At 44.3% G+C, this 14383-nt stretch overlaps 1 protein-coding gene across 5 annotated transcripts in view; it reads left to right on the top strand.

The window, feature by feature from the left end:
• The window catches only part of JMJD1C (jumonji domain containing 1C), a 209243-nt gene that overhangs the window by 176941 nt on the left and 17919 nt on the right, over positions 1-14383 (top strand). For all 5 annotated transcript variants that reach the window (XM_077821654.1, XM_077821652.1, XM_077821653.1 and 2 more), the window contains 5 exons: positions 635-803; positions 1266-1356; positions 1458-1588; positions 11818-11940; positions 12889-13028. In XM_077821654.1, coding sequence (XP_077677780.1) covers positions 635-803; positions 1266-1356; positions 1458-1588; positions 11818-11940; positions 12889-13028 — 654 coding nt within the window. The remainder of the gene's footprint in view (positions 1-634; positions 804-1265; positions 1357-1457; positions 1589-11817; positions 11941-12888; positions 13029-14383) is intronic.

Raw genomic sequence — 14383 nt, 5'->3', positions numbered from 1 at the left:
CAAATATCTACACTGATACTAGAAAAAAACGTTCTCTAACAACGGTTACAACGCAGACACTTTGAGAAGAAGAATTGTGATGTGCGCTGAGGATAACTGAAAGTGTGACGCTGTACCCAACAAGTTTTATATATTTTAAATAATTGAACCTTTTATTACAGAACATGAATTCTTAGTCTTGTGCTTGTTCTATTTCACTGTTTAATATCTGACTGCTCAGATATCTGAACTTTTGGAGAGTGAATTAGTAGGATCGGTATGTAGCATATATTGGCCCTTTCCCCATATTGAAAGGTATATTTTTAATAGATTTTATTACTGTGCTCAGAAGTTTGTAAGGCACATCACAAATAGTTTTCTCAGTGTCAGTGTAGATATTTGATTCAAATTCTGTAATTACTATTAATAAATAAGAAGGATTCTCCTAAATTGTGTTGAAGATTAGGCAACAGAAAAATTCTCAATGAAATCCTGATCATATTGAAGTCAATGGCAGTTTTGCCATTGACTTCAGGGGGCCAAGACTTCACCCCAAGACTAGAATGTATTTATTTGCTCTGGCTTAATTGAAAATGCACCATCTTGAAATGCAGTTTGTATTAGACTTTTACCATTTCCTTTATTTATTTTTAAGCCTGTATTAGTGTCTGGAGTGCACAAGAAGATGAACATCAACTTGTGGAAGGCAGAGTCAATTAGCCTAGATTTTGGAGACCACAAAGCTGATCTGCTAAACTGCAAAGACAGCATTATTTCAAACACCAATGTCAAGGAATTCTGGGATGGTTTTGAAGAAGTTGCAAGTATGTTATTTCAAGTATATTATTCCAATAATCATAAATACTGTAGCCACATATGCGGCAAACAAAGGATACTCTTTAACCATGGATTTTGAGGTTTTGAAGATGTTTAATTCAAACAAAAATTTTAGCCAATCTGTTTAGAGAGTACAGAGGCTTTGCATTTTGTACATTTGCAGGATGGCATAGATACAGTATATGCCATAATATTTTCTGTATCACTCTATGAATTTTAAAGTAAATTAAATGTCCAATTTTGAGCTCAGCTATTTAAATGTGTCTTATCTTAGAGCTTGTAAAATTAGTTGCTTAGCACATGCATTAATTTTCAAAGATATGGTACAATATACAGTGTATATCTGAGATCAGAATGGAGCAGTGAAAGTTCAGTTGTATCGACCTGTTCAGTATAAAGAAAAAGCCTAAAATGTGTGTAGTTTTGAATAATTTGTATATTGTTTACAGAACGGCAAAAAATAAAAGGTGGGGAAACAGTTATATTAAAACTGAAAGACTGGCCCTCTGGTGAAGACTTCAAGGCTATGATGCCTGCAAGGTATTTCTTTATTTAAAATTCATAAATTCATTATGATGATTTTATTTGTGTGTCAGAAATAATATGCATCCAATTACATTCTTCGTTCTTTTGTTCTCTAGGTATGAAGACTTATTAAAAAGTTTACCACTGCCAGAATATTGTAACCCAGAAGGAAAATTGAACTTGGCTTCCCATTTACCAGGGTTTTTTGTACGTCCAGATTTGGGACCCAGATTATGCAGTGCGTACGGTAAGTGACTATTAATATCATAGGAATACAGGAATTTCCATACTCTTCCATGCCTGTGTTCCCTTTAATCCAGTATCCTGTCTCTGACCATGGCTAGCATGTGATGGTTTAGAACAAGGTGCAGTTGTCATTTAGTGAGCAATTATGGATAGACGGTAAAGGAAATCACTTCTAATCTCTCTGTTAATGATTGGTTTATGCCCTGAAGCATGAGGGTATTCCTTATACATTGTATTTTTTTTATCCTCTCGAATACAGTTGTGGATATTCTCTACAGAGTAATATTGCTTCTATCAGTTTCACTTATTAATAAACTCCCAAGTCATTTAATTTTTCTGCCTCTATATTTATTTTATGTTGAAGACTCAAAAAACCTGTTTCGAATAGACTTTGCTTCCCTCAGTCTTTCTGCACTCCAGTGTCTCCCACAGTTCTAGGTATCTGGGCTGCTCCTCTCTACTCTGCACCTCAGGGAGGCAAATCAATGTTTTCGCGCTCTGGCCATGCTCCCTCTGCTAGATCCTCTGTCTCCGAAGCAGCAGGCAATTGACAGGTCAATTGTTCCCACCCTCATTTGTCTAGTTCTTCAATTTTTTACCCAGTTTTTCCGGAAGTGGTGAGCAGATTTCTCTTTTTCAGATATCTCCTCCTCCCTGGGTTAGTTAACACTACAGTGGTTTAAATCACCCTGAGCTCCACTGCAGCATCTTCCTGCCGGCTCCTCTGCCCCATACAGGCATGGCAGAGCAGCCAAGAAAGCACTGGATCAAATCTAAACTGCGCTCTATGTATGAGGCAGCCTTCCCCAGCTCAGTAGATCGTGAGTTGTGCCTAGACACCTGACACTCACTCCATTACATCCTGGAGCTATGAGTTGGACAGGCATCTAGGGACTCCTTCCCACCAAAGCATCTGTGACTCTATCATGGGAAAAATGGACCAGGAACTCCAGTGCAGAACAGGGAGAGGCTCCAAAGGTAAAGAGGACCCCAGCCAGTTAACTTACGGGGTAAGACCTAGGGGACCCTGGAGAACAAAGAATGGAGGCTTTCAGGTCAACAAGTTCCCTCCCCCAAGACCCCTACAAGTCTTAAAGTGGATCCTGAGTGCCCTGGGAAAAGAAGCAGGGCTGCTAATCAGTCTCCCTCTCTCCCAGTTTGACTGAGGACTCTGAAAATGTGTCCCTCCACCCCAGAATGGAACCCAGCAGGGGAGATTTCAGAGAGAGAGATCCATCGAGACGGCTTTAGGCACAAAAGGCTTCACCAAAGCCACAGCAGAGCTTCTACACTCCCAACATGCCCAAAAAGAGCTGAAAAAAACAGAGAAAATCCAGAAAGTACAAATCTTCTGACCTCTTGCCCCTCCTCCTCTTCCGAAAGCGAGCTGTCAAGGGCTGAAACCAAACAGGTCTGGAAAAAAAGAGGAATTCCAGGCTGTGCAGTAAGGTTGTCTCCATGATTCAAATTCAACCTGACACAGCTGTAGCATTCCTAGCAAGGGCAGAGCAGGGTGGTTATTTCCTCAGAAGGGGAAATATGCCTGAAGAAGCCCCTGGGTAGAAAGATGAAGGCCACTCTCTAAAAGGCTGCCTCTGCCACCCTCAGGGCATCCCTAATGGCTACCTGCCTTGCAAAAGCGTCTCTCTCCTGGATGGAAGATCTCAGAGCCCTTAATGACAGAGATCACCCTGACATTGGTTCCATTTTAAAGAAGGGCTTCCTAGCAACAGCATTTGTAGCTGATGCTTCAATGGCTGTAATGAAGTCCTCAGTCCAAGCCAGGATTTCCAGATCTGTAGCCAGATGCTACTTATGGCTCCAACCCTGGAAAGTGACTACCCATTCTAAGCAGGTCCTGTGCTCGGCCAAGTTCACAGGCTCTCTCTTTTTTGGAAAAAAGCTGGATAAGATGGTGGTTAACAGTGCTGCAAAATCCAAACATTAACTTTCTTTCATTGGTAAGTGCCCTCAGAAAAGAATATAGACTGGCCTTCAGACAGAGGTGCTCCTTTCAGAGGTGCTCCTTTAGTTTGTCATCATAGAGTTACCAACAAAGGGACAACAGATTCCCCAAAGGAAAACAGTAGAACTGAGTTTGAGGGGAAATCCAGAGTGATCTCAGCCTCCTTGCAAACCCACTTTGACAAAGATTGCATGTAGACTCTGCCCAGAACTGAGACTAGGGACTAGGGGACAAAATTTCCCATTTCCTGGAGGAATGGTTTACATTGGCCACAGACAAGTGAGTCAGGGGTATAGTAAGCGAGGGATATTTCCTCAAGCTACAGGCTCCACCCCATCCATTCTTCATCCAGTTTCCCATTTCCAGCAATCCCTTAAAGCACAATATGATTCAGAACGAAGTATCTCATCTTTCAGATATGGGAATGCTAGAGTGTGTTCCCTCTCGGGGTTCTATGCAATCTGTTTCATTTTGCAGAAACGCACAGGGGGTATCCAAGCCGTTTTGGACCTCAGAAGACTCAGCAAGTGAATGAAGAGAACAAGATTTTGGATGGAGACTCTGGCCTCTATTGTGTCGTCCCTGGTGCAGGGAGACTTCCTGACTTCAGTGGATCTAGGACAGGGGAGGGCAAACTACAGCCCATGGGCCGGATCCGGCCTGTCAGGGCTTTCAGTCCGGCTTGCAGGATTACCAGCCCCATGGCGCAGCGTGGCTAAGGCAGGCTCCCTGCTTGCCCTGGCCCCACACCGCTCCCGGAAGTGGCCGGCACCATGTCCCTGCTTCCTCTGTGTGTGGGGGGGGGGGGGTAGAGGGCTCTGTGCATTGCCTGCAGGCACTGCCCCCTGCAGCTCCCCATTGGTCGGGAACGGGGAACCACAGCCAATGGGAGCGGCGAGGGCGGTGCATGGCAGAACCCCACCCCCAGGAGCCATTGCCAGACATGCTGGACACTTCTGGGAACGGTGCGAGGCCAGGGCAGTCAGGGAGCCTGCCTCAGCCCCTCTGCACGCCGCTGCCACCCTAGCACCGCTCAAAGTAAGCGGTGCCAGGCCAGAGCCCACACCCCAAACCCTTCCTGCACCCCGCACCCCAACTCCCTGCCCTGAGCCCCCTCCTGCACCCCAACCCCTTGCCCTGAGCCCTTTCCTGCACACTGCACTCCTTCCTGTGCCCCGAGCCCCTTCCTGCACACCACACTCCCTCCTGTGCCCCAACCCCCCGTCCCAGCTCTATATTCATGGCACTGCATACAATTTCCCTACCCAGATGTGGCCCTCAGGCCAAAAAGTTTGTCCACCCCTGATCTAGGAGGTGCCACCACAGACTTCTGAGGTTTCCCTATGTCAGGAAACATAGTTCCCTCCCCCAAGACCACTACAAGTACCCAGCACTCCCGTTCAGTCTGTTCTCAGCCCTCAGGGTTTTTTCAAAGATGGCAATCATAGCCAGATGCAGCTCACAGGGAGCCCACCTGGATGACATCCTGATCAGAGCTCCATCAGAGTGAGCAGCTCACAGAGCCTTGTTCAGATGTTGTGGCTCCTGCTGGTTCAGTTTCATTATCAATGTCCAGAAAAGTTTATTGATTCCATCCACCAGAATTACTCATCTGGGGGGTGAAAATAGGCACCTCGCTATGAAAGCTCTACCCATCATTAGAAAGATTCCAGAAAATCCAAGATGTTATCTGCTTCAGAGCCACAGAAAACGTCCCATAGCACTGTGCCTTGAACAGGTAGGCCTTTTGGTGGTGTATATAGGATCACTCCATGGCCACAGTCATGCATCAGGTGCGTTCAAGCCTTCATCTTAAAAGTGTGGGACCATTCCTTGGAACACATGAAATATCATGAATGGATTCCAGTATAGGGGCTCAACTCCCTACAATGGATGTGAGCTCAGGACATTGTCCACAAAGGATGCTCTTCTGCTTTCCAACCAACTCCAGCCTGGAGAGTTTGGTAGCACGTTTGCAAACCCAAACAGCTCAGGGCCTCTGGAGCCCCAAGGAAACGGCTCATGGTATAAACCTTCTAGAGCTGAGAGCGGTCAAGCTGTTTCTGCAGTAGTTCCAGACCACTGTAGAGGAGAACCATGTCCTGATTCAGTCAGACAGCACAACTGCAGTTGCATATTTAAACCAAGGGGAACCGAGGAACCTGGCACTACACACGAAAGCAGTAGAAGTAATGAGGTGGGTGGAGCAATTTCTCCTTTCCTTCAGAGCATTCCACATAAAAGGGGATGTGAACCAAAAGGCAGGCTAGCTCAGTGGGCTCATGGTTGTCAACTCCGAGTGGTGTCTGAATAGGAGGTTTCTGATCTCAGAGTTCAGATGTTTGGCCTCCATTCAACTGACCATTGATGAATCATATGAACTCAGAGCCAGTAATACTTCACCAGGGAGTCAGACCCCAGATCCATGGCGCTTGTCCCACAGTTGGCTGCTGAATCTATTCTACGTGTTTCTACCCTTTCCACAACTGGGGAGGGTGGTCCAGAAAATAAAACAAGAACAGGCAGTGATAATACTGATAACACCACATTGGCAGAGGAGACCTTGGTGTTCAAACCTGATATTGCTGAAACTGGAGCCTCGTCTCCAACTTCTATGGAGACTGGACATTCTCTCATAAAGTCCTCTTCTTCATCTGGACTGGGAGCGGCCTCAACTAACAGCCTGTCTATTAAAAAGGAAGCTCTAAAAGATCTTGGTCTGTCCTCCAGAGCCATTAAGACATTGCTTTCATTTAGAAAAGTATCAACACTAAAGGCATACTCCTCAGTCTGGTCCAGATTCAACAACTGGTGCCAAGAGCACAGTGCAAATCCCAGAAATCCAGGAATTCCAGCCATTTTTGGTTTTCCCCAAGGAGAAAGAGGTCTTCAGCCCAATACCATTGCACATCAAGTGTCTGTTCTTAGTAGCAGGATGTTCACAGGATCCTCTGGCTCCCTCCCAGATGACAAGATTCCTTTGAGCAGTCCAATTAGCTAGACCTGCAGTCAAGCTGCTATTTTCAACATGGGACCTACCTCAAGTGTAGAGGGCTTTGACAAACTATCCCTCTGAGTCTTTGCCTTCACTGTTGCCATTTTACTTATCTATTAATACTTGTTTCTTAATAGCTGTCACGTCCACCAAGTGAGTGCCGGAGCTGGCAGCCTTTTCTATACAAGAGTCTTACTGTGTGTTCCATGAGGACAAGGCAGAGCTCAGGACACTAAAATCCTTTCTTCCTAAGATATATTCCTCCTTCCACATTTCCCAAGAGGTTGTGCTTCCTTCGTTTTGTCAAAAACACAGCATCCAACTGAAAAAATATGGCACACCTTAGATTTTCAAAGTTCTGCTTATACCTATCTTAGATGTATAGAATCACAAGGCGATTGGGCTCTCTCTTCGTGTCCTTCCATCCAAAATGCCAGGGACTCAGAGTTTCCATGTTCTCCATTGCTAGTTGGATTAAACTATGCATTGTGGAAGCCTACCAAGCATCAGTGGTTCCTGTTCCAGAAGGGATAAAGCACACTCCATAAGATTTTGTACCACCTCGTGGGCAGAATGCGCAAGTGCGTCCACTTTGGAAATTTGCAAAGCAGCCACTTGGTCTACAGCTAATACCTTTGGGTATGTCTACACTATGAAATTAGGTTGATTTTATAGAAGTCGATTTTTAGAAATTGATTTTTTACAGTCTATTGCATACGTCCCCACTAAGCGCATTAAGTTGGCGAAGTGCGTCCTCACTACCGTGGCTAGCATCGACTTATCGAGTGGTGCACTGTGGGTAGCTATCCCACAGTTCCCGCAGTCTCTGCTGCCCATTGGAATTCTGGGTTAAGATCCCAATGCCTGATGGGGCAAAAACATTGTCATGAGTGGTTTTGGGTACATGTCGTCAGTCGCCCCTCCCTCCGTGAAAGCAAAGTCAGACAATCATTTCATGCCTCTTTTCCTGGGTTACCCATGCAGATGCCATACCACGGCAAGCATGGAGCCCACTCAGCTCACCATCACCACTGCTGTTGTGGGCAAGTCTACTGTCGGGGCTGCTGTGATCCAAGTAGCCAGTGCAATCGTTGACGTTCTGTTATCAAGGGTAGTGACTCTGGGAAATGTGCGGGCCTTTTTAGATTTCAAGCCTAGATTAGATTAGAGGCCTAGACCGTTCATTCCCGTATGCTAGAATCCCCCGTACCACAATGGGTGTTGTCCTGTCTCACGGGACCCCCCTTTGAACCCCTGGCCACATGTTCCTGGTCTTACCTCTCACGGAAAGTAGCATTCCTTGTAGCAATCACGTCGACCCAACATGTCTTGGCACTCAGGGCCTTGTCCTCGGAACCCCCATATACTGTCTTCCACAGGGGTAAAGTCCAGTTTCGCTCACATCCCGCATTCCTCCTGAAGGTGCTCTCCACCTTCTATATGGAGCAGGACATTTTTCTTCCAGTGCTCTGTCCTAAGCCCCATTCCTCCAACAAGGAACACCGCCTTCACACGCTCAATGTGCGTAGAGCGCTGGCCTTTTATCTGGATCGGACCAAGCCCTTCCGGAAATCCTCGCAACTGTTTATTGCCTCGGCTGAGCGTATGAAGGGGCAACCCATTTCCACCCAGCGCCTTTCTCGCTGGATTACCCCATGCATACGCACATGCTACAATCTGGCAGGGGTTTCCCCACCACCGATCGTCAGGGCGCACTCTATGGAAGCTCAGGCCTCGGCGGCAGCCTATGTAGCCCATGTCCCTATCCAAGACATATGTAGGGCTGCCACTTGGTCCTCAGTCCACATGTTTACTTCGCCTTATGCAATCGTCTCCCAAACTAGAGATGGCACCGGGTTGGGCAGGGCGGTAGTGCGTCCCAGGAACTCATAAACTCTTATCCACCTCCAACAGATATAATTTGGAGTCACCTACTGTGGAATACACATGAGCAATCACTCAAAGAAGAAAGGACAGTTACCTGTCCCGTAACTGGTGTTCCTTGAGTTGCGTTGCTCAGGTGTATTCCACATCCCGCCCTCCTTCCCCTCTGTTGGAGTTGTCCAGCAAGAAGGAACTGAGGGTGGGGGGGAGTGCGCAGCTCCCTTTATAGCGTGATAAAGGGGCCACTCCAGGAGTTGCAGCGGTGCTCCCCCCATATGGGTACTGCTAAGGGAAAAACTTCCAGCACCAGTGCATGTGGCAAGCATGCACACTTACTGTGGAATACACCTGAGCAACACATCTTGAAGAACGCTAGTTACAGAACAGGTAACTGTCCTATCTTCCCCCACATGAGCTCCCCAATTCCAAAATCAACTATAGGCTGAGCAAGTGCAGAATGGTGGTAGAATGTGCCTTTGGACATTTAAAAGCTCGCTGGTGCTGTTTGCTGACTAGGTCAGACCTCAGCGCAACCAACATTCCCATTGTTATTGCTGCTTGCTGTGTGCTCCATAATATCTGTGAGAGTCAGGGGGAGACATTTATGGCGGGGTGAGAGGCTGAGGCAAATCGCCTGGCGTCCGATTTTGAGCAGCCAGACACCAGGGCGATTAGAAGAGCACAGCAAGGCTCAAAGCGCATCATAGCGGCTTTGAAAACCAGTTTCATGATTGGCCAGGCTTCGGTGTGATAGTTGTGTGTGTTTCTCCTTGATGCAAACCCGCCCCCTTTGTTGATTTTAATTCCCTGTAAGACAACCACCCTCCCTCCTTCGAAATAAAGTAACTATTGTTTTGAAACCATGTATTCTTTCTTTATTAATGTAAAAAAAAAAAAAAGAGAGATAATGGACAAGGTAGCCTGGGTGGGGTGGGGGAGGAGGGAAGGACAAGGCCACATTGTTTATTTAGTCACACTAACAATCAAACTGTTTGAATGATTGCTTGGGCCATCCTCTGGAGTGGAGTGGCTGGGTGCCCTGAGCCTTCCCCCCACCCGCCCCCCCAGGTTCTTGGGCATCTGGGTGAGGCAGATATGGAACTTGGGGAGGAGGGCAGGCAGTTATACAGTGGATGCAGCGGGGCTCTGTGCTCTTGTTGGCTTTCCTGCAGCTCCAACAGACATTTCATCATGTCCGTTTGCTCCCCCATTAGCCTCAGCATTGCGTCCTGCCTCCGCTCTTCGCTCTCACTGAATTCTTTCCTGGCCTCTGCAACTGAATGCCTCCATGCATTAAGCTGTGCCCTATCAGTGCGGGAGCCCATGAGCTCAGAAAACGTGTCATTGCGAGTGTGGTTTTTTTTTCGCCTTCTAATCTGCAATAACCTCAGGGATGGAGATGATATGGGGAGCGTAGAAATATTCTCCACTCTACAATTCTGGGTGAACTGAATAGTCACCTGTGCTGCTGAGTTCACCACGCTGACCAAACAGGAAATGAAATTCAGAAGTTCCCCGGGGTTTTTCCTGTGTACCTGGCTAGTGCATCGGAGTTCAAAGTGCTGTCCAGAGCGGTCACAATGAAGCATTCTGGCATAGCTCCCGGAGGCCAGTACCGTCGATTTGTGTCTGCACTACCCCAAATTCAACCCAACAAGGTCGATTTTAGCACTACTCTCCTCGTCGGGGAGGAGTACAGAAGTGGTTTTTAAGAGCGCTTTAGGTCAACGGAACGGGGTTGGTTGTGTGGATGTAGTCATTTTTAAATCAACCTAATGCAGCTGAATTCGACCTAACCCCATCATGTAGACCAGGCCTTCGTTAAGCACTATAAGATGGACTTCTTGTCCTCCGCAGAAGCTGCCTTCGGCAGGAATGTGCTGCAGGCAGTGGCCCAGAAATAATGTTTGTTTTACCAAAAATGGAGGGATACTTTCTTCTTTCCTTACCTACTAACTTTTTTGATAACCTTCCCTACATCTGTTCACTGCTCATTACTTCCCAGATGTCCAGAACTGTAGGTGATGCTGGGCTGCAGAATGGAAAATTTCTTACTGTTAATTTCCATTCTGCTAGCAGTATCTCCAACAATTCTCCCCACCCTAGATGGCTCATGAGTCAAAAGTCGGATCACCACCATACAATCTTTTTTTTTTTTTTTTGCCTAATGTACATAGTTATTTCATTAGCTCAGGAGTATTTGTTAAAAGTGTTGTGCAAGTTTTACAACTTTGAAATAACTCATCCGGCAGCAAGTATGAGCAGAGGGGGCATGGCCAGTGTGCAAAGCACCTAAATGTGGATCTACTTCCATGAGCTGCAGAGGGGAGGAGAGCAACCCAAACATCCTGAGTTGTGGGAGACGCAGCTAGAAGAAAGGATATTATTGGTAAGACACTTTCCATTCTCTTGGAAATTAATTTTTTTCTATCCATTTTTCAAATTATATTAATATTACAAGAGGGTAAGTTATGACTTATTGCATGAAGGCTTTGATTAAAAGTGGATTTGAGTCTCTCTTGAAATGTGTATTAAAGGTAGCAATCAAAAGATGTTTGAGGTATTATAGGTGAAACATTCATGACATCCCCATTTCAAGTTTTTGTAGGACTTTTTGTTCTAAAACCTTGTTTTCAGATACTTATAACTACTCGTTTTTCACCTTTTGGACTGAAATTTTACAAGTTTCTTCCCTGCTTAAGAAGTTTTTTTTTATTTTGAGGGACAGGAGTACAGCGGTTCATTGTGAGAATAAGAGTGGGGGAGAGACCAGATTTTTTTAAATTAAGTATTCTAATAGTGAAATACTTGAGTATAAAGTTTACATTTTTCAGGAAAATTGTCATTACCAGGAAATGCCTTTGATTATTCTGGTTAAAATTAGTTTTGTTTTGACAAACTTATTACATAGGAACTGTTGCCTGGACAAAGCAAGCTTAAAAGAACATTGTTTGAAGTAAAACTTTTGAAGATTTTTTTACACAGATTGTGGAAAATACATCCTAAATTCATAAACCAGAATATTTTAAAGAGAAAGTATAGCATCTTTGGGCACATACAAATTTGTCTAACCTTCTGAGTGATGTTCAGTAATAATTCTACTTTGTACTATGTAGATGTTTTTCATCTGTAGATCTAAAAGTGTGTCACAAAGGTAGGTAAGCATTATTGTTCCCATATGTAAAAAATGGGGATACGTTCCTGGTGACTTGCCTAAGATCAAACACCCACTCAGTACCAAGGCTGGGAACAAACCCAAGGTTGTTTTATTTCCAGTCTTGTGCTCTATTCTGAACTAAAGTTATTTTTACAAGAATGAGTGTGAAGAGAAATATGTACTGAAATAAATCGAAGCCCTATCTGAAACTCTTAGCTTGTACTATAGGTGTGGCTGCTGCTAAAGATCAAGATATAGGAACTACAAATCTCCATGTTGAAGTTTCTGATGTAGTGAACATCCTTGCCTATGTGGGCATAGCAAAAGGAAATGGAGTACTCTCAAAAGCAGGTAAAGAAAGTTGATTTGTATTATACAGAAATAGATTGAATAACAACTCACTTAAAAGTTTGGGTAAGTATTTCGATAGGCACTTTTTAAATTGACACATGAAGTTTAATTCATTGTTTTAAAATATTTGTAATGTATAAATGAAACATACCTTTAACTGCATGCATATTGCTCACAGAGGTAATTTATACACAGTGAATTCTTGTACCTAAATATACTGTGGCTTAAAAATTATCACTTTCTTTGTCGTACTCTTTACCTCTTTCTTGCCATTACCTACATATTAATGTCCCTGTTTGTACCGGTGATGGCAGAGCAAATGCACAGCAGGATAAAGAATTCCCTTATGAAGCACCACTAGCTCTTACAGCAGCTCCAGTGTGATGTTTACCAAACACCTCAGGATCACCCTGAATCCCCCTATCACAGTGTTTGCTGTGTTGAGTTTAGCGCTAAATAACTACATTCTGGGCCAGAGAGTCTGAAGTGGTATAGTGGAGCTGAAATAAGACTACCTTTAATTTTGCTTTATTTACTTTTATGTGCACCAGCATAGCTGTAGAAATAGACAAGAGATTCTTGACTTACTGTGCAGAAGAATGGACTCAAAATTGTATTTGTTGGTTCCCTAAGACTGAATTTTAAATATTTTGATTACAGCAATGTTCTCTTATTTCAAAAAGAATTCTTTCCATCAGATTTTAACAATGTTAAATTAGATTCATATCTGAGTGTAAATTGTTTTAAAGGTTTTTACATAATTTATGTTTTGTTTTCTAATTACACAAAATAGGTGAATAAAAAATAGTTTCTGAGGGTTTTCTGTAGTATTTAGAAAATGTAATAGTCTCATTATTTAGTCAGTCTGCCACAGGAAGTGTAAAAAGAAAAGAAGAAATATTTCCGCTTTCCACTGCCTGGTTTGAGAGTCTATTTGTCAATTCTTAGGAGTTTTAAAGAAGTTTGAAGAAGAAGATTTGGATGACCTTTTAAGGAAAAGATTGAAAGACTCAAGTGAATTACCTGGGGCTTTGTGGCACATTTATGCTGGCAAAGATGTTGACAAGATAAGAGAATTTCTGCAAAAGGTTAGATTTATATCAAATAGATATTTATTTTATAGACCTGAATAATCAGACTTTTCAAAATTACTATTATATCTTTAAAAAAAGAAAACATACTGCAGATACCTTGTTTGAAATGCCCCATTCCCTAAGCATCCGTTGCTGCATGGGATATTCTTGGTGAACAAGCAAACTTCTCTGATCTTCTATACCAGTCCAAATGGTTTAGGTACAGTTTCTCTCAACCAATCAATGGAGACAGAACACAAAGACTTTTGATGATATCATACCCTCACACACAAGGTTGTAGTCATCTCAGCCTTCAGTTGTTGCCAGGCTCCAACTCAATTTAGCATTGACAGATCTTTCTGTCTGAAGAGCAGAAAAGCTTCAGATTCAGAAGGGATGAGTTAGGGAAGGATTCTTCTCTCAGGGAGTACTGATAAAGTAAGAAGATCCATAAAGAAACCCATTTTCCACACCCACACACAAGAGTTTTGACCCCAGTAGGGTAGAAGGGGATTCAGGGGTATCTAGCCAAATGAATACCCCTTGAACTCAGCAGCCCCCCTCCAGGGCAATAGCTCCAGGACAAGGGAAGGAGGTAGAGGTTAAGTGCAATTTAAGGAGGGACAGATAACATAGCAGGAGCTGTTCTCAAGCCTTAGCAATCATCATCCTCTAGCATGATATGCAGCTCAAGCCAACCTGGGACTCAAAGCCCTTTCCTCCCTCCCTCTCCAGGGGGCAAAAGCAGCAGAGGTGCTCCATGAGAAAATTCTCCCTCCATTTGAACAGAAAGCAAGGAAAGTGCAGGGAGTACTCAGCAGTAGTAACCCTGAGAACTGGTCCCAGAGTGGTCTGGGAGCAGAGAGGAAAAGTTAATTCAGCTTTTCTGGCTGCTCTTTTAAAATGCAGCGCACCAGCTACCCTGGAAAATGCCAAGGGGCTCAAAGACTCCTAGCCTGCTGGTGTGCTGCCTGCAGACTCTCACCAAAGCTGGTCTGATCAGAACCCTCAAGTTCTCTGAGGAGAAGGAAGAGTAGAATAGGGGGCAAAGAGCTCAACCATCTTCTAGGCTCCTCCTGAGTAGAGAAGGGAGAACAAAGTAAAGGAGGCCATATGCTCTCACTGACCAAGTTTAGTTCAGATTGCAAATAGGTCCCCCCTCATTGTATATAGACATTTTGGAATGGAAACCTCTCCAGCTATCACTAGGAGCCGGACCTAATTTCCAACTTTCTCTTCCTATTCTAGGAGTGGGCCCCAACCTGCCCATTCTAGAAACTACAGTTTAGACTTAATCAAGTTTTTGAACGGTCTTCTCAAAACTTTAAGAGCAAGGAGAGAGAGAGAGATGAAGGGAACACAAAGCATGC

The sequence above is a fragment of the Eretmochelys imbricata genome, chromosome 7, assembly GCF_965152235.1.
Source record: "Eretmochelys imbricata isolate rEreImb1 chromosome 7, rEreImb1.hap1, whole genome shotgun sequence".
NCBI lineage: Eukaryota > Metazoa > Chordata > Testudines > Cheloniidae > Eretmochelys > Eretmochelys imbricata.
The sequence above is the reverse complement of the archived record's forward strand: the minus strand, read 5'-3'. Positions and strand labels throughout refer to the sequence as shown.